Genomic DNA, 18,041 nt, shown 5'->3' on the forward strand with positions numbered 1-18,041 from the left:
TCCCCTCCCCTGACATGGGAGGAAGTACCCAGAGCAGGGCCACGGCAGGACTGGGCACAGAGGTGGCCGCACTGGGCACATTCCAAGCCTCCCACCCACAGGTACCACTGCCGCCCCAGCTCAGAGGACAAGGCTGTGGTGGGGGAGGGGCACAGGGCGGTTCCTTAGCAAGGGCAGCCCAGGTCCAGCACTTTCTCAAACTCTGTCCAGTTGCTCTGAATTGGTCCTGGCTGCTACCTTGCTTTCCAGCCCAGGGACACAGCCGAGTCCTGCCTCAGGCCTCCTACCCACAGGGCCAGGCTCACATCCTGATGGTCCCTCATCCCCGGGACTGGTCTGCTTCTGCCCTGGGCACCTGGGTCACTGTGACCACCTGTCTACATGCAGAGTATGGGGCTCACTTGTTCCCTGCGCGTCCCCAGCCACAAGCCCAGGTGCCACCCAGGAAGCCAGGAGTCAGAGCAGCTGTGACCGGACACAGGAAACACCAGAGTTTGGCTCTTCAAGAGCTTCTGCCCCTCAGAATGAAGCTCTCCTCGAGGCTGTGCTCCACCTTTAAGGGCCAGGCACAGAGTAGGTGCCCACATAACTTGCTAAGTGGATGACTCGATGCACGCGTGAAGGCAGGAGGGGGAAGGGGCCATGCAGAAGGACCACGGAAGCCCCATTCCACACCAACAATGCCTGCAGCTTCTTCAGGCCTCTGCTGAAATGTCACCCCACCAAAGAAGCCCTCTTAGCCACCCTGCTAAAGTAGCCTCATTCTCTGTCCCCTCATCCATCTCTACTCTCTTCACAATACTTACTACTGCCTGGATTAGGTCACACACCAGGCTGTGGTCTATCTCCCCCAACTAGGATGTAGGGTCCTTGACACTTTTGTTTTATTCAACATTTATTCTAATGCCTAGAATGGTGCCTGCTCAAAAAATAACAGTTACATGAAAGGATAATAGGTAGATGAATTATAGATGGGTGGATAGAAGGAAGGATGGATGGTGAATAAATAATGGATGGGTGGGAGGACGGATGGATGGATGTGTGGGTGGGTGGATGGATGGATGGATGGATGGGTGGGTGGGTGGATGGATGGATGGATGGATGGATGGGTGGGTGGGTGGATGGGTGGGTGGATGGATGAATGCATGGATGGGTGGATGGATGGAAGGATGGGAGGGCGGATGGATGGGTGGATGGGTGGATGGATGGATGGGTGGGTGGGTGGGTGGGTGGATGGATGGGTGGGTGGATGGATAAATGAATAGAAGGAAGGAAAAGCAGATGATTGGGTGGATAGATGAGTGGGTAGGTGAATAGGTGGGTGGATGGATGGATGCTTGGGTGGATGGATGGAGGGATGGAGGGATGGATGGATGGATGGGTGGATGGATGGATGGATGGGTGGGTGGATGGGTGAATGGATGGATGAGTGGATGGATGGGTGGCTGCATGGATGGATGGATGGATGGATGGATGGATGGATGGATGGATGGATAGATGAGTGGGTAGGTGAATAGGTGGGTGGATGGATGGATGCGTGGGTGGATGGATGGATGCTTGGGTGGATGGATGGAGGGATGGATGGATGGATGAACGGATGGATGAGTGGATGGATGGGTGGCTGCATGGATGAATGGATGGATGGATGGATGGATGGATGGATGGATGGGTGGACGGATGGGTGTGCGGATGGGTGAACGGATGGATGCGTGGCTGCATGGATGGATGGATGGATGGGTGGATGGATGGGTGGATGGATGGGTGGGTGGATGAGTGGGTGGATGGATGGATGGGTGGATGGTTGGATGGATGGGTGGGTGGATGGAAGGAAGGAAGGAAAAGTGGATGATTGGGTGGATAGATAAGTGGGTAGGTGAATAGGTGGGTGGATGGGTAGGTGGATGGATGGATGGATAGATGGATGGATGGATGGATGGATGGATGGTTGGATGGATGGGTGGATGGATGGATGGATGGATGGATGGATGGATGGATGGATGGGTGGATGGATGGACGGGTGGATGGGTGGATGGATGGATGGTTGGATGGGTGGATAGACGGATGGATGGATGGATGGATGGATGGATGGATGGGTGGTTGGTTGGATGGATGGGTGGGTGGATGGATGGGTGGGTGGATGGGTGGATAACTGAATAGAAGGAAGGAAAAGTGGATGATTGGGTGGATAGATGAGTGGGTAGGTGAATAGGTGGGTGGATGGGTAGGTGGATGGATGGATGGATGGATGCAGGGATGGATGGATGGAGGGATGGATGAATGGATAGGTGAACAGATGAGTGGATGGATGGATGGACGTATAGGTAAATGGACGAGTGGATGGATGGATGGATGGATGGATGGATGGATGGATGGATGGATAACTGAATAGAAGGAAGGAAAAGTGGATGATTGGGTAGATAGATGAGTGGGTATGTGAATAGGTGGGTGGATGGGTAGGTGGATGGATGGATGGATGGATGCAGGGATGGATGGATGGAGGGATGGATGGATGGAGGGATGGATGGATGGACAGATGAACAAACACACTCCTTGGCGGCAGCAGGAGGTGGGAACTAGCCAGTGTGCCTTCCCAATGCACTGTGGAGCATCCACCCATGTGAACTCTTATCCTCACCGCTCACTCCCTTTCTACACCCTTCTCTCTCTGCAGAGCTCCATCCCCGTGGAAGGGGACACTCCATGCCCATGACATCATGCTGTCTTCAGGCCACTGCCAAAGCAGCACATCCCAGCGCCTGCACTGGGGTGAGGGCACTCGAGGCAGACACGCTGCAGGCGCACCGTCAAGGGGGTAGAACTTGCTCACCAGGTCGTTGCCACTGGCGATGGACAGGGAGAGTGGGGAGTGGCCACTCCACAGGGTGTTGGGATTCGCTCTGTGGGAGAGGAGGAGCCGGACTATGTCCCTGGCACACTGAGGCGGGGAAAGGCAGGAGGACAACAGGTTAGAGAGGCACCTCCCACTCCCAGGAGTAACTCAAAGGGCATACAGTCAACTTAGTCACGTGACTGCTCTTTCCTCCATACCCGCCCCTCGCCTGGCCCACAGGGAGTGCTGTAAATTTTGGATAGATGAAGGGGTGGATCCTCAAACTGAGAAGATTTTTCTAAACATTGATCATTTCTGTCAGAAAACAGGAAGGACAAGTGATGTGTAAATTGATTCAAAGGAAAGAGGAGAGTCAGGACCACATGACCCTCGTGGCCGGACTGGGCACGGAGCAGGTGTGGCCAGAGGAGCGTGCCCTTCACCAGGACACACAGGGTGAAAGAAACCCAGCAAGCAGAAAGGAGAACTTTCAGCCCTTTTCCCCCAGGGAAGCCTCAGCTTTCCCCTCCTCCTCTCCCAGAAGTGCCTACAGGTAGTTGCCCTAGGCTTTCTACTCCCCCCACCACAAGTAGCACTCTGCTGAACCCGCTCCCCCTCTGCGGACATGCAGACCCTGGGGGCCAGCTGGGCTGTCCTCCAAGCCCAGCCCCCTTCCCCCAGCCTCACTGGCCAGGGCAAGCAGGTGGCCGCAGAAGTGTGCCAAGGGGCTCCTGGGAAAGCTTCCCCTCCTCTCCCTCTACCTGCTGGAATGCAGGTGTGATGGCGGGACTGCTGCAGCCCTCATGCCTCAGTACTGGACTTTACACTGCTTATCTGTCCTTGACCTAATGAGGATGTTGCCTGCGGTGTCTCCTAACTTATTCTCTCCATAACTTTTCCAAATCCGAAATCAGTACAAAGGACACAGGCGTGTGAGCTAGAAAGAGCTACGTTCCAAGCCCAGGCCTTGAATTTACTGACCGGGGGACTTGGCCAGCCCGCTTTCCCCGAGCCTGGCCGTCCACAGCCCCAGCTTGGGCCCGTGGCACCCTCCGGGTGGTGGTGACCCAGCCCAAGGATGCGTTGACAAGACAGGTGATCTGGAGCGGGGAGACCCTTCCCAGCACTGCCCAGGTGCTCACCCCTCACCCACCTGCTGGGAACGAATCCCCAAAGCAGATGGGGCAGCAGCTGCAGGGCCAGATGGGGACGGGGGGGGGGGGGGCAGCACAGGACGGCCACGCCCACACGTGTCTGACCGGGTCCCGCGGACAACAGTGATTTCACGTGGCGACCCAGGCCCCATACCAACATGCACACAGGCATGCATGTGCACGTGTGTCCCTAACACGTGCTCTGAAATAATACGTCAGTGCACATGAGCTACATGATGCTTTCTATTCTGTCTCAACACAGCGTGTCCTAGGTCACTGTGGACATGACCCAGTCCCCTGATTCCGAAACCCATTCAAGGAGGACAGCCTGTAGTTTGAGGACCACGGCCTGGACCATGGCAGCCAGGACCCCTGTGGGGAGGGGCCAACACGCCAAGGTCTGCCCACTTAGCCCCTGGGCCCAAGGCCTGGCCAACCCCAACCAGGGCTGTGGACTCCCTGCCCAACACACACACACGCACACGCACACACGTGCACACAGACACACACTGACCTACAGCTCACACATGTGCTAGCACACGTGCAGGCACATGCACACACACGGCTCCCGCCCCCCAGGAGCCCGCCTCACCCTGTGGTTGTCCTCTCGCTCGCAGGCCACGTGCAGAGGTGTCCTGCCCCCCTCGGCGGGGACACACCCGCACTCACTCTGGTAGGCGCTGGGCGGGCCGGCTTCGTTGTTGAGCTTCAGGCCTGAAGGCAGCAGATCCACCTGTGAGCAGACAGAGGCGAGGGGTCGACCGTGTCTCCTGAGCCGCTCCCCCATGTGCCCAGAGGCCCGCCAGCCACCCAACCAGGCCAAGCCCCGTGACCCCGGCAAGTACCAGCTCACACCCAGGCATCCTCCCAGGGGCAGTGGAGCCCACGCCTCCTCCCCAGCCTGCAGGTCTGAAGACTCATCTCAGATGCTGAAGGCTGGCCTCCACGTGCTCCACGAGCCACCCTTGACCCCACAGAGGGTCCGAGCTGTTCTGCGCTCCCCCTCGGCCCTCACACACCCACGCGTGCGGGGGGCTAGATGAGGCTCCGTGGGGATACAAGGGTGGAGACACGGCTAGTGCCCTCCAGAGGCTCAGCCCTGGAGGAGGAAGGCCAGGAAGGCTGCATGGTGGAGGGGGCTTCACGCCAGACTTGCTGGGGAGGCGGAATCCCAGCGAGCACTAGGATGCAAGCTCTGCCTCGCCACCCGATGCATCTGCACCGCGTCCGGGCGTTCCCCACCCAGCAGGCGCCCCCGACAGCGGGGCCCAAGCCCCGCCTCTGGCCCCCAGGCCCCCCTGCAGCATCACCCCCAGAACCCCCACCTCGGCAGCCAGGCACACCTGCCCTGCCCCACCGCAGGGTCCATTCCCTCCCCCCGTCACATGGTAGACGAGGTCCGCAGGGAGCACTAGGGCCTGAGCCCTGGTCTGCGTGAGCACGACGACCCCGAGGGCAGGGAGGACGAGGAGGCTGCCCGAAGGGAGCTGCCGCACTCCAGAGCCGCACCTCTCCAGCACGGCCGAGGGCGGGCGGGACACGCGGCCTGGCTGCCCCTCCCGGCACAGCTGGAGCTCGGACCCTGCGAGGCTCAGGGCCCGGCCCTCTCAGCCGCCGCAGGCTAGAGGCGGCCGAGGGGACAGAGGAGCAGCTGGGAGGCAGGCGGGGCAGTGTGACCGTGCCAGGGTGAGCCGCCGCGAGGCGGGGGGACACGTCTCCATCGGAGGGGCACCCCCTGAATGAGGTAAAATGGAGCCACCTGCAACATGCCCTCACGCGGACCCTGCTACCTCTGGCAAGGACCCCCGACGCTTTGCTGAGCTGCCCGAGCAAGCAGGCGCTTACTTCTGTGCACCAAGTACTTGTGTCTCTTTGACACCAGAGCAGAGTCCTGTGAGCTAAGCATTCGCGTTCGGTGCCCCAGCCGCACTGCCTACCCCCCCGCCCAGGACGGACCCTGGCCCGCGCAGCCGCCCGCGGGAGCGACCAGGCACCCGCTGCACGGGTGCAGGCCGGCTTGGGGCACACAGAGCGTGCTTCAGCCTCATCAGGGACAAGCGACGCAGAGGCGAAACCTCACGCCGCCCGCAGAGGGACCCCCGCCCTGCGGCGCGGCGGCGCCCACCTCGCCCTGCTTGTACACGTCGTCCTGGTCGGCCGCCCTGGCGTCCACGTCGGTGATGGCGTGGAGCAGCAGCTCCGTTATCCTGACGCCCTCCTCCCCGGGAAGGGCGGCCGCGATGTGGAGGGGGGTCAGGGCCCCCAGCTGCAGAGGAGACGCAGGCGGGGTGAGGGCGCGGCGGCGGCTCCGAGGGTGGGGGCTGTGCGTGAACGAGGCTTGTGGGGCCCCCGCCCACGGAGAGAGCACGACCGCCCACCCCCTGCCTGCCAGAGGTTCCCACAGCACCACGCTCCCGTCAGCCCGGGACGTTCAGGACGAGAGGCCCACCCACAGCGTCTGCTCGGGTCCCTGAGATGCTTGCGTCTCCAGGGCAGCAGACGGGAACACAGGCCCGGGTGGACCAGCTTCCTAGCAGACCCACGGTCCCCGCCTCCCTCTGTGAAAAGCTCCCCCACGCCCCCGTCCCCGCCCAGCCCCCACCCAGAGGCTTCCGCACCAGAGGCCACACACATCCCGACCCCAGTCCCGACGCCGGGCCTGTCCGTTCTGCGCCCACGGCAGGCCTCTGGCCCTCAGTGGACGGAGGACTGCCTCTGGGCAGGGGACCTGGCTCTGAAAGGAACGCAGCCAGGGGGGCAGAGCCTGGCCGGGAGCACACAGCACACCTCCAGTCAGGGTGGGGGCCTTGCCCGTCGGCTCCTCCCAGCTCTGACCCTCAAACCAAGACCCCACGGAGACAGGAAGGCACCTTGGAGAAGGGCTGGAAGGACCCTCGAAACCCACTGTCGTCAGTCCAGGGCCTCAGGGCCGGCGCGGGGGGCAGATACACATGGGGAGGAGGGGGCTTCTCTTGGCCCCCGTCTCCCATTGCCTACTCCAACACTGCACAGAGCAGACTTCTGCTTCAAAGAGGAGCAGAGTCTCAGTCGGGAATGAATGGTTGGAAGGATGGACGGACAAATGAAAGAATGAATGAGTGAGTGGAGTCTGTGCTGAGTTTAAAGGCGGCAGCCTTCGCTTCAAAGGTGGGGTCCAGTCAGTAAACCTAAAAAGTTACTGTGACATTCTCCTGGGTCTGATGCCGGCAGCTCTGCTTCCCTGCACCACTGTACTCACACCCAGGAAAAGGAGGAAATAAACAGCCTGGCCAAGGGGCCCGGAAGGTGAGCAAGTAGCCGGACCAAGGCTGTCAGCCTTTGCCACGTCAACAGCCTCTAAACACAACAAGGGCCTAAATGGTTGTCTGACGCGTGTTGACACAACCAGGGAAGAAAGGCAGATGTTACAAGTCAAGTCAAAGCCGAGCGTCCCCGGCTCCCCGGCGCCGGCCCTACCTCGGGTGGGAACTGGATGTCCGTCCTGGCCCTGTGCTCCAGCAGCAGCTTCACCCCGTCCACGTCCCCGGCCTTCACGGCGAAGAACAGGGCCTGCATGGGCACGCGGCACAGGTTGGGGTCCGCGCCACGGCGCAGCAGGGCGTTGATGACCATCCACCTGCGTCTGTGTCTGCAAGGAGCAGCGTGGAGTCACGGGCGGCCCAGAGTCTGGACGGCACCCCGGGCAGGGCCTGACCTCGCAACGCCCTGAGCCCCAGGGTCCTGCCTCGCCAAGACCTCTGGCCCTGCCCTCAGGCCAGGGCAGCCCACCCCAAGAGGGCCAACCCCGCCAAGCTCAAGTCCAGCTGCAGCTCAGCCCGGCAGCCTGGGCGGTCACGTGGCCTCCCTGAGGTCACCTGTGAGATGGGGTGTGGGTGGGGACCAGCCCTCCTCCTGGGGTGGCTGTGGCGGGTGATGCAGAGTGCCTGGTGCTCACAGGGTCCAAGGTCGTACACACACCAGACATGCGTACAAACACACCACACACACACAAACACGCTCTAGACATGTGTGCAAACACACACCACGCACACACCGCACATACAAACATGCACCAGACGTGCGTGCACACACCACACACACACACACACACACACACCGGACGTGCATGCACACACACACCACGCACACACCCCCATACAAAAACACACACGGGCACGACACACAGCATGTACACACATACTGTACACATACACATACAAACACACATATAACGTACAATACACACAGACACACACACATGCACACCACACACACACACCACGCAGACACACGCTCACACCGGCACGCTCATCTCTCACAAGAAGCACAGGGGCAGCACGACAGCCTCCTGCGGGGATGCTGCAGGGGCTGGGGCTGCAGGGGCTGGGTGGGCGGGGTGGGGGCAGGGAGAGGGGAGCGGGAAGCGGAGCATCGAGAGGGGCGGGGCGCGCAGGTGGGGGGGCCTGCAGAGGAGCGGCCGGGCCAGGCTAAGCGGCGGTGCTCACACGTCCTGCCCTCAGGACCCCTTTGCACCCATGAAAACCTGTGAGGCCCCCAAAGCGCTTTGTTTACGTGGGCTCTATCCACCCGTCTGCTGTCTCTCAAACGGAGGCTGCACGTGTGTTTAAATACTTAGTAAGACGTTGAAAAAGCAACGCTGAAATAAACATTGCATAGTCACATAAATAACACATTTTTATGAAAAATGTGCATTTGGCCAGAGCAGAGCCTGCGCTGCGAGGGGAGCCTGGCCCCCAGTGATTCTGTGTCGTCAGGACTTGGTGGCGGGAAAGAGCTGCTTGAGTGAGAGCTTCCCAGGGCCCGTGTGTGTGTGTGTGTGTGTGTGTGTGTGTGTGTGTGTGTGTGTGTGTCCATGGGGGAGTGACTGTGTGGGCGAGTGCGTACGTGAGCAAGCATGTGTCCGTGGGTGAGTCTGAGCGCCCGCCTGTTCCTCTCCAGTGCCAGCCCTTCTGTCCCCGTGCTGGGCCACCGGCGCCCGGGTGTCCCCAACGCCCAGAGGGCGGGCGTCCCTGCAGACCAGCAGGTGTGGGGCCCACAGACCACCCACACAGCATCTGGAAACGCCCTTCTGGTGGAGACGGCCCGCGCCAGCGCCCAGCCCGCGACCTACTGGACCATGGACAGCGCCATCCTCCGCATGGTGCCCTGGGCGGCGGGGGCCTCCAGCAGGCTGTGGGCCAGCGCGCTCCGCTCCAGCAGGTCCCGTGACAGCTCGATGGAGAAGTGGCACACGCCCCGGTTGGACTCGAAGCCCGTCTCGTTGCTGCACGGCGTGCACGGGTCCAAGGTCCCCGACACCACGTCCCGCGACCGACCTGAGTCGCTGGCGCTGCTGCTCACCGACGTGGGGCCCCTCAGGGAGCTGCTCCTGGGGTCTGCGTCCCAAGACCCCCGGCCGCCCTCCTCGCCACCCGACCTGGTGGACGATGCCTTGGGCTCCTGGCCGCCCTGGGCCGGTACCGGCTCCTCCAGGTACACTGGCTCCGCGGCCGATTCCGGGATTGGGAAGGGACAGTTGGGAATCGTTACAGGTTTTGAAGCTTCCTTTGAAAGGACCAGAAGAATGTTATTGGGAGAAAGAAGAAATCAGAGTCCCGGCCCACCAAGCCGCCTTCTTTCGCAAGGGCCCCCCACCCCCACCCCGCCCACACCGCCGGGGCCCTCAGGGCACCTGGACGGGAGGGCGCTATGCGGCCCCTCCCCCAGGGCCTCTCCGGGCATCCACCGCAGGGGCAGGAGTCACACGGAGGCTCGGAGAGCAAACCCGGGCAGCGTCAGCAAGGAGAGAGCGGAAAATGAATGCAAGATGTCTCCCTAAGGGTCGCTACGCGCATGACACACACAAACGGTGAGTTTTGGACACACTGGTTAAACAAAATGTGTTATTAACGTTAATCCCACCTGTTCCACCTTTCTCTAATGCGGGACCTAGAAACATTCCAATCCTGCACGTGCTGGCTCCTCCCTTCTGCTGCTCCCTTACAGCCTCTGTTCTCCCAGGGTGGCCCTGGGCCAGCCGCAGCACCGCCGGGAATGCAGATTCTTGGGCCCCGCCCCAAACCCACTGAGGCAGCAGCGCTGGGGCCGGGGCCCGTCTGTGATCCACTTTTTCTGTGAAGGGCCCAGTGGTAGACGGTTGAGGCTTCGTGGGCCGAGGGGTCTCTGTCACGACTACCCAGTGATTCTGCCGCGTGAAACTTCTGCCCTGCGTGCTCCCCGGTGGGGCTGCAGGACCCCACAGAGAGGAAAGCCCAGCGTCTTCAACAAACAAATGCCACAACGCGAGGTAGGGAAAGAGGGAGGGAGACTCACGGATCGAAAGATGCCTGCAGCCTTCGTGGACCACGTGCAGTGCATGCGTGCGTTTGAGTCTGGATCCATGTGAGGCCATTCTGAACAGACACTGACGAGAGAGCTGCGGAAGCTGACACTAAAGGACTATCAGAGGACGTGGGGAAGCGTATATTTGGTGTTTAGGTGAGATAATGGTGTTAGCAAAGAAGAGAGAAAGAGAAGGACGTGTGTTTAGCTGGTAGAGACACACACGGAAGTCTCTGCGGCTGAGGTGGCCCGACGCTGAGTGTATTCTCCGCCGTGCACCGGAGGTTCAGGGCAGGGGGCGCCGATGCAGTGAGAAGAGCCACGTGTTGGTAACTGTTTAATTTGGGTGGACGTTCATTGTACTGTGCTCTTTTGTGTAATATTTTTCACAACAAAAAGTTTCTTAAAAAGTAAAGGAGAGATTTTTACAAGGATTTTTTTCAAAGCTTTTTATTGGAACATAATTGCTTTACACTGTTGTGCCAATTTTTGAGGTACACCACCGTGAATCAGCTGTATTTATACATATATCCCCATATCCCCTCCCTCCCGCGACTCCCTCCCCCGTCCCTGTCCTGGCCCTCTAAGGCATCACCCATCATCGAGTTGGTCTCCCTTTGTTATACAGCAACTTCCCACTAGCTATCTATTTTACAGTTGTAGTGTATACATGTCAATGCTACTCTCTCACTTCATCCCAGCTTCCCCTGCACACCCCCCACCCTGTGTCCTCAAGTCCGTTCTCTACATCTGTGTCTTTATTCTTGCCCTGTCATTGGGTTCATCAGTACCATTTTTCTAGATTCCATATATATGAGTTAGCATACAGTATTTGTTTTTCTCTTTCTGGCTTACTTCGCTCCGTATGACAGACTCTAGGTCTATCCACCTCATGACATATAGCTCCATCTCATTCATTTTTATAGCTGAGTAATATTCCATTGTATATATATGCCACATCTTCTTTATCCATTCATCTGCTGATGGGCATTTAGGTTGTTTCCATGTCCTGGCTATTGTAAATAGTGCTGCAATGAACATTATGGGACATGTTTCTTTGTGGATTATGGTTTTCTCTGGGTATATGCCCAGCAGTGGTATTACTGGATCACATGGTAGTTCTATTCTCAGTTTTTTAAGGAACCTCCAAACTGTTTTCCATAGTGGCTGTACCAACTTACATTCCCACCAACAGTGCAGGAGGGTTCCCTTTTCTCCACACCCTCTCCAGCATTTATTGTTTCTAGATGTTTTGATGATGGCCATTCTGACCAGTGTGAGGTGATACTTCATTGTAGCTTTGACTTGCATTTCTCTATTGATCAGTGATGTTGAGCATCTTTTCATGTGTTTGTTGGCCACCTGTATGTCTTCTTTGGAGAAATATCTATTTAGGTCTTCTGCCCATTTGTGGATTGGGTTATTTGCTTTTTTGGTATGAAGCTGCATGAGCTGCTTGTATATTTTGGAGATTAATCCTTTGTCCGTTGTTTCATTGGCAACTATTTTTTCCCATTCTGAGGGTTGTCTTCTTGTCTTGTTTATGGTTTCTTTCGCTGTGCAAAAGTGTTTAAGTTTCATGAGGTCCCATTTGTTTATTCTTGATTTTATTTCCATTATTCTAGGAGGTGGGTCAAAAAGGATCTTGCTTTGATGGATGTCATAGAGTGTTCTGCCTATGTTTTCCTCTCGGTGTTTTACAGTGTTTGGCCTTACATGTAGGTCTTGAATCCATTTTGAGTTTATTTTTGTGTATGGTGTTAGGAAGTGTTCCAATTTCATTCTTTTACATGTCGCTGTCCAGTTTTGCCAGCACCACTTATTGAAGAGGCTGTCTTTTCTCCATTGTATGTTCTTGCCTCCTTTGTCAAAGATAAGGTGCCCGTATGTGCGTACAAGGATTCTTGATTTTAAAGAATTAAAAGACTTTATGGGGCTCCCAACCCCTTCGTCAATATGTAAGCTCCCCCTCCCCCCGCCATTCACTGACTCCACGGAGCCCACTGGGCACCTCACACCCTTCTTGCCTTGGAGAGGCTGTGGGAACAAAACCAGCTCCTGCCCCCAGAAGCTTGGACTGAAAGGGAGACAGACAGGGCATGAGGACCACGGTGAGCTCTACTCTGCTCGTAAAATCCCCCTTGAACTCGAAAACAAGTCAACAACTTCAAAGAAAAACAGAGTATACACACAAATTAGACATAAACTAATGTTGCTCCAAAAAACGAAATTGCAGTGTTGGTTTTCAAACCCTCCACCTTTGACTTTCTATAGCGTCTCTTCAGCCCCTGACTACCCAACGGCAGAGCATCTGGGAACAGCCTGAAGCACATCCCAGGAGGCTCTGGCCCCCAAGCCTGAGGGAGATGAGAACGGCCCACGGCTGAGCACGGGTGAGCTAGTCTGACACATCAGGACCGCAACAGGCCCGCGGACGGAAGCCTCACCCCGCCTGCCTGGAGGCCTCTCCCAGCCTCCTGCACACAGCACCCCCCCCAGGGCAGCGGGGCCTCCTCGCCACGTGCACCTGCTCACCACGCGGCCAGGCGCGCCGCCTCCGAGCGTCCACCTGTCCTGCGGTCCCACGTCAAAGAACACAAGGCAAAAGCTGAGGGCTTGAATCTGAGGAGCGCTGCCCACCTGGGGGGCGCCGGTGGGGCCTGGTAAAAGCCTTTTCTCAAGAAAGATTCCAGAGATCGAGACAAGGTGAGAGACGCACAGAGCCTCGTCCAGCCAAAGGGAAATTTTCTTGGTTGAAGTCATCCCCACCCCCGACGCCATTCCCTCACCATCACCCCCCGCGGAGGCCCCCGACCACGCGCAGGGAACGCTCTCGGCCCCTCCAAGGACCTTCTTGATGGACATCAGTCCCGGACCCAGCTCGGCCGCGCGTGGCCGGCGGTCAGGGTTCAGGTCTGCTTCCCGAGGGGGGAGGCGTCTCCTGCAGGGGCTGCCCCTCACCCAGAGAGCCACCCACCTGGGCTGCGACCTGCCTCCAGCTGGCACTGCGGTGGGGGTGGGGATGTCGAAGGGCACAGCCCTATGCAGAGAACAGCTCAGAGAGTCCTCCGTAGGTTACACTTGGGACTCGGGGGCCCAGCAATCCCATGCAGGGTGCACCCCCAAACAACCGGGGCAGGCATCTGGCAAGTCTTAGGCCAGGGTGGGCCTCGCGCCCGCATCCCCAGGACTCCTGCCTTCCCGCTCCCACGGCGCTCCCTGTCCTGAGGCCCCAAGTGGCTCGTAAGGGACACACGTCCCTCAGCGTTGTGGCAATGAGCTCAGGACACCCCAGTGACTATGACGGTTTCCTCCCCGTTTGCTACATCCCCACTGCCCACCTTACCATCAATTCACCCTATCTGAACCAGGTCCACACAGGGGGGACAGTGCTGGTGGACAGCTGAGAAGAGAGACAGCTGGATGGATGGGCTGTTGGACGGGAGAGTGGGGACTGGGGGGCTGGGGGATAGGTAGGCAGTTAGATGGGAGATGGGTGGACCAGTGGACAGTTGGACAAGGGACAGTTGGACAGGTGGATGGATGAGTGATGGGAGACTGGGGGTTAGGGGGATGGGAGGCTGGGGGACGGGGCATTGGGGATGGGGACAGGGGGATGGGGGAGGGGGTGGGGGAGGGGGATGAGTAGACAGTTGGACGGGGACTGGTGCAGGGGGTGGGGGGGGACGAGGCGGTGCAGACGTTGAGCTGGGCCGCGGGAGCCCACGCGCTGACCTGGGGCTCGGGCACTGTCCTCTCGGCAACGTTGGGCTTGAAGGACCTGGTCGGGTAGTAGAGGAGGAAGCACATGCTGAGTGGCGTGAGGCCCTCATCTGTGCACTTGTTCACGTCGGCCCCGTGGTCGAGCAGAAGGTTGACAACGTCAACGTGACAGTGAACCTGCAGGGAGGAGGTTAGCCTGGTGAGGACAGCGGGCGCGCTCCGCGAGGGCCGGGAGCCCGGGGGGGCCCCACTGCCACACCAGCTCGGCGGCAGGACACCTGCTCTCTGCCTGGCCTGGTGAAGGCACGCAGCCCCTACCCCTCCTTCCCACCCGACCCTGTCTGTCCGTCCCACTTGGGAGCCTCACAGGGCAGCGAGGGGGAGGGGACCGCCCCACCCATTCGAGGGGGCCATCACCCAGGACCCCCAGGTCAGTGCTCCTGCAAGGTGACCCAGCAGCCCACACGAGCGCCCTGCCGGGGGGTGGGGAGGGGACGCACAGCAGCCGCGGCGAGCGCCGTGTAGCCCTTGGCGTCGGCCACGTCGGGGCTGACAAGGCTGTCCCTCAGGAGTCCGTACACCCAGGCGTAATCCCCTTCCTGGGCCTTCAGGATCGCCTCCTCGGAGAGCCGCTCCTTAGGGCCACGGCGCCCAGAGCCACCGCGCTTCCCCTCCAGGATGGCGCCCATGTTCCAGCTGGTGTGAGCCCTCTTGTTCCTGGTGGTGCAGGGAGCCTCGGTGTGGGAGACCGGCTCCGGAGCCCCAACCCCTGCCACCAAGGGGGCCCACCCACCCTCCCTTCCATACTTCTTCTCTCGTGCCCCGGCCCCACACCGCCCTGGCCCTCTTCTCCCTGCACACAGTCCGCTTCTGGGGCACCCTGAGCCCTGGGCCCCCACTGCTGGCTGGCCGCTGTGGGACATGCTGCCCACAGGTGAAGATGCTCCAGCTAAGCAAGCGTCTTCCCTGGGCAGGAACAGCCACAAGTAGACCCCATGCATCCTGACAGATGGTTGGATGGATAGATGGATGGATGGATGGATGGATGGATGGATGGATGGATGGATGAGTGGATGGATGGATGAGTGGATGGATGGATGAATGGATGGATGGATGAGTGGATGGATGGATGGATGGATGGATGGATGGATGGATGGATGGATAGATGGATGGGTGGATGGGTGGATGGATGGGTGGATGGATGGGTGGATGGATGGATGGGTGGGTGGGTGGATGGGTGGGTGGATGGATGGACGAGTGGATGGATGCATGGATGGATGGATGGATGGATGGATGGATGGATGGATGGATGAGTGGATGGATGGATGGATGGATGGATGGATGGATGGATGGATGAGTGGATGGATGGATGGATGGATGGATGGATGGATGGATGGATGGATGGATGGGTGGGTGGATGGATGGACAGGTGAACGGATGAGTGGATGGATGGATGGATGTATAGGTAAATGGATGAGTGGATGGATGGATGGATGGATGGATGAGTTGATGGACGGAGAGATGGATGGGTGGGTGGGTGGGTGGATGGATGGATGGATGGATGGATGGATGGATGGATGGATAGATGGATGGATGGATAGGTGAATGGATGAGTGGATAGATGTATAGGTAGATGGATACATCCATAAGTAGGCACTTGTGCTCACAAAAGATACATTCTAAAATAGTTTACAGATATCTGAGGATAAAGTTTAGGAATGGGATTAAAATATTCTTGTAAATGTTCACTTTAAGTAAGTTCACCTCAAGTGGCTGCTAACTTCCCCAGCGCTACAGGGGTGGGAGGGAGGTGATTTTTGGAGACCAACAGAGAAACTCCATCTTTTCCCTGACATCTTTAGAGAAGCCAGAGGCCCAGCCAGCCTCCCAGCCCCCTCCTGCCCTGCTACCCCATAGCCCTGGGCACTCAGGCAGTGCATTCCAGCGCCCAGGCGCAGGCTCCCCCTCCCCCTTCATCACCGGGCTGTATCAGTCAGTCAGACAAGACCAGCCTGACAAATAACCCTGACAGTTTCTGGGCCAGGCACCAGAGGCCTTCAGGCACCCAGGCCTGAGTGCACACCTGTCAGAGGAGAGGAGGGTCTTCTGGGCATCAGGATGAGGAAGGAAGATGGGCCTGATTACCTGAATTTGTAAGCTTGCCTCTGGATTTTGACCATCAAAGGGGTCTCGTTTTTGATAAACCAGGGTTCTCCATCCTCAACAAACGGAGGGATGTCGTTCAGAAAGATGCGGGCATCTAAGTCTTTGCGGAAAGAGGATGTCATGGGCAGGTGGCTGTTGTCGGTCGAGTAGATGTACATTTCCGGAGGCAGAGTGAGGTTGTCATCAAGAAGAAAGCTCTTGTAGTCATAGAAGAACGGGTCCTGCCCCTCCTGCAGGGCCCACTCCATCTTCTCCTCGTCTGAGAGGGTGATTCTGGCAGGCGTGTGCGTGAGGAAGCCCGAGAACTCGGGGTAGGTGTGGATGGAGAAACTGCCTGGTATCTCCACACACAGCTTGATGAGGTGCTCATGGAACCACAGCCCCACGTCCTGGCTGCCATCCTGGTAGGTCTCCACGCCTGGCCCGAACCGTTTGTCTGCTTTGTACAGCCCCTGAGGACAACATTCAGAGGGTAAAAGGGAACATTCAGCAGGGCCTATATTCTGCAAACAGTTTCTTAAAATCAAAAGAAGAAAGCATCTTCCTAAGAAATGTATTCATTCAATCAACAAAGATTTACTGCGACTTCGGATGCATCGGGCACAGGGGCCAAGAGCACACGTGTCAGAATGGATGCTTCACGGGCAAATTTGCTGCGGGCCCTGGGGGCTGAAGGCAGGGAGTGACTGAGGGTCTCACGGGTGAAGCCTGTTGGGGATGCCACGTGCAGGCTCATTTCAGGGCACGCCCTGCTCCTCTAACATGGTGGGTCCAGCCCAGGCACCCCAGCAGGCTGGGACAGCAGCATGCGGGTAGAGGTGCCAGGCGCCGAGTCAGACAGACCCCGGCAGGTGTAAGCCGAGGAGGAGGAGGAAGAGAGGAGAAGCTCAGCTGTGCTTCCTGTGATCCCAGCAGATGCAACCCTTGCTGGGCCTTTCTGACGCTTCTGCTGAGTGGGGTGGTGCCGGTGGGTGCTGGGCGGAGTCTGTGACGAGCGGGGAGAGCCAGGAGGGCCTTGGCGAGAAGCTCTGAGCCACAATGGCTCCCTTCACGAGGGAGCCTGGGGACAAGAGTTCTGGCGCAGGCAGCACAGTAGGCAGGAAGGGCTGCACCTTGCCTGCGATGGTGTCTGAAGGTCACCTTGCCTGCGATGGTGTCTGGAGGTCACCTTGCCTGCGATGGTGTCTGGAGGTCGCTAGATGCGCAGAAGAAGTGCCCAGGTGAAGGCACAGAGGCCTGAAACCACGGGGACACACGTTGCCCCCTGGAGCTGTGCCCTCACCCCTCGTCTGTGAGCAGGGAACGGGAACAGTGCTCCTATTCTCGGAGCTCTCTGTGGTTCCTCAGGCCCGTCCGAGCTTCTCTGGCTGCGAGCTGAGGCTGGGCACCATGGGTATGAGGCCCTGCCCACGAGAAACTGGCAGCCCGGACCAGGCAGCAGCAAAGGAAATGAAGGAGTGAAATGTGCGAGGATGCCCTCGTGGTGCTGAGGCTTGGGCTGGGGCTGTGGGTGTTTCCGGGACAAGCTGTGGAACAGGAAGGGCGCCACCAGAGTCTGTGAAAGTGGCGGGGGGGGTGGGGAACAGTGCTTTGTCCCCCGAGGAGGTGCGGACCTAGAAGAAAGATGGGGGTGCAGACATGAAAAGGGGGTGCGGGGAGGAAAGCAGGTGGCTGGAAAAGTGGCTGCTCCAGGTTTGTGGAGCCCAAAGAGGCTCGTACCTCTGCCCCAGGAGCCACACTCCTAGGAGCCTGTCACAGGAAGTAATCCCAGCTCATCAAAGCTGCAATATGGGACTTCCTAGGTGGCGCAGTGGTAAAGAATCCACCTGCCAACGCAGGGGACACGG

The 18,041-nt window shown here is 58.7% G+C and overlaps 1 protein-coding gene across 15 annotated transcripts in view; it reads right to left on the bottom strand.

Moving 5' to 3' along the window:
* Positions 1 to 18,041, bottom strand: part of ANKMY1 (ankyrin repeat and MYND domain containing 1) — a 72,048-nt gene that overhangs the window by 39,610 nt on the left and 14,397 nt on the right. For 14 of the 15 annotated variants that reach the window (XR_009055045.1, XR_009055044.1, XM_057744725.1 and 11 more), the window contains 8 exons: positions 16,174 to 16,646; positions 14,529 to 14,745; positions 14,041 to 14,205; positions 9,095 to 9,528; positions 7,441 to 7,612; positions 6,110 to 6,250; positions 4,577 to 4,717; positions 2,828 to 2,935 (listed from right to left, as the gene is read on the bottom strand). Coding sequence is in view for 13 of the 15 variants with exons in the window: in XM_057744725.1 (XP_057600708.1) it covers positions 2,828 to 2,935; positions 4,577 to 4,717; positions 6,110 to 6,250; positions 7,441 to 7,612; positions 9,095 to 9,528; positions 14,041 to 14,205; positions 14,529 to 14,745; positions 16,174 to 16,646 (1,851 nt within the window). In the remaining 2 variants the exon portion in view is untranslated. The remainder of the gene's footprint in view (positions 1 to 2,827; positions 2,936 to 4,576; positions 4,718 to 6,109; positions 6,251 to 7,440; positions 7,613 to 9,094; positions 9,529 to 14,040; positions 14,206 to 14,528; positions 14,746 to 16,173; positions 16,647 to 18,041) is intronic. The other variant, XM_057744723.1, reaches the window with a different exon arrangement.

The sequence above is a fragment of the Hippopotamus amphibius genome, chromosome 8 (genome assembly GCF_030028045.1).
Source record: "Hippopotamus amphibius kiboko isolate mHipAmp2 chromosome 8, mHipAmp2.hap2, whole genome shotgun sequence".
Lineage (NCBI taxonomy): Eukaryota > Metazoa > Chordata > Mammalia > Artiodactyla > Hippopotamidae > Hippopotamus > Hippopotamus amphibius.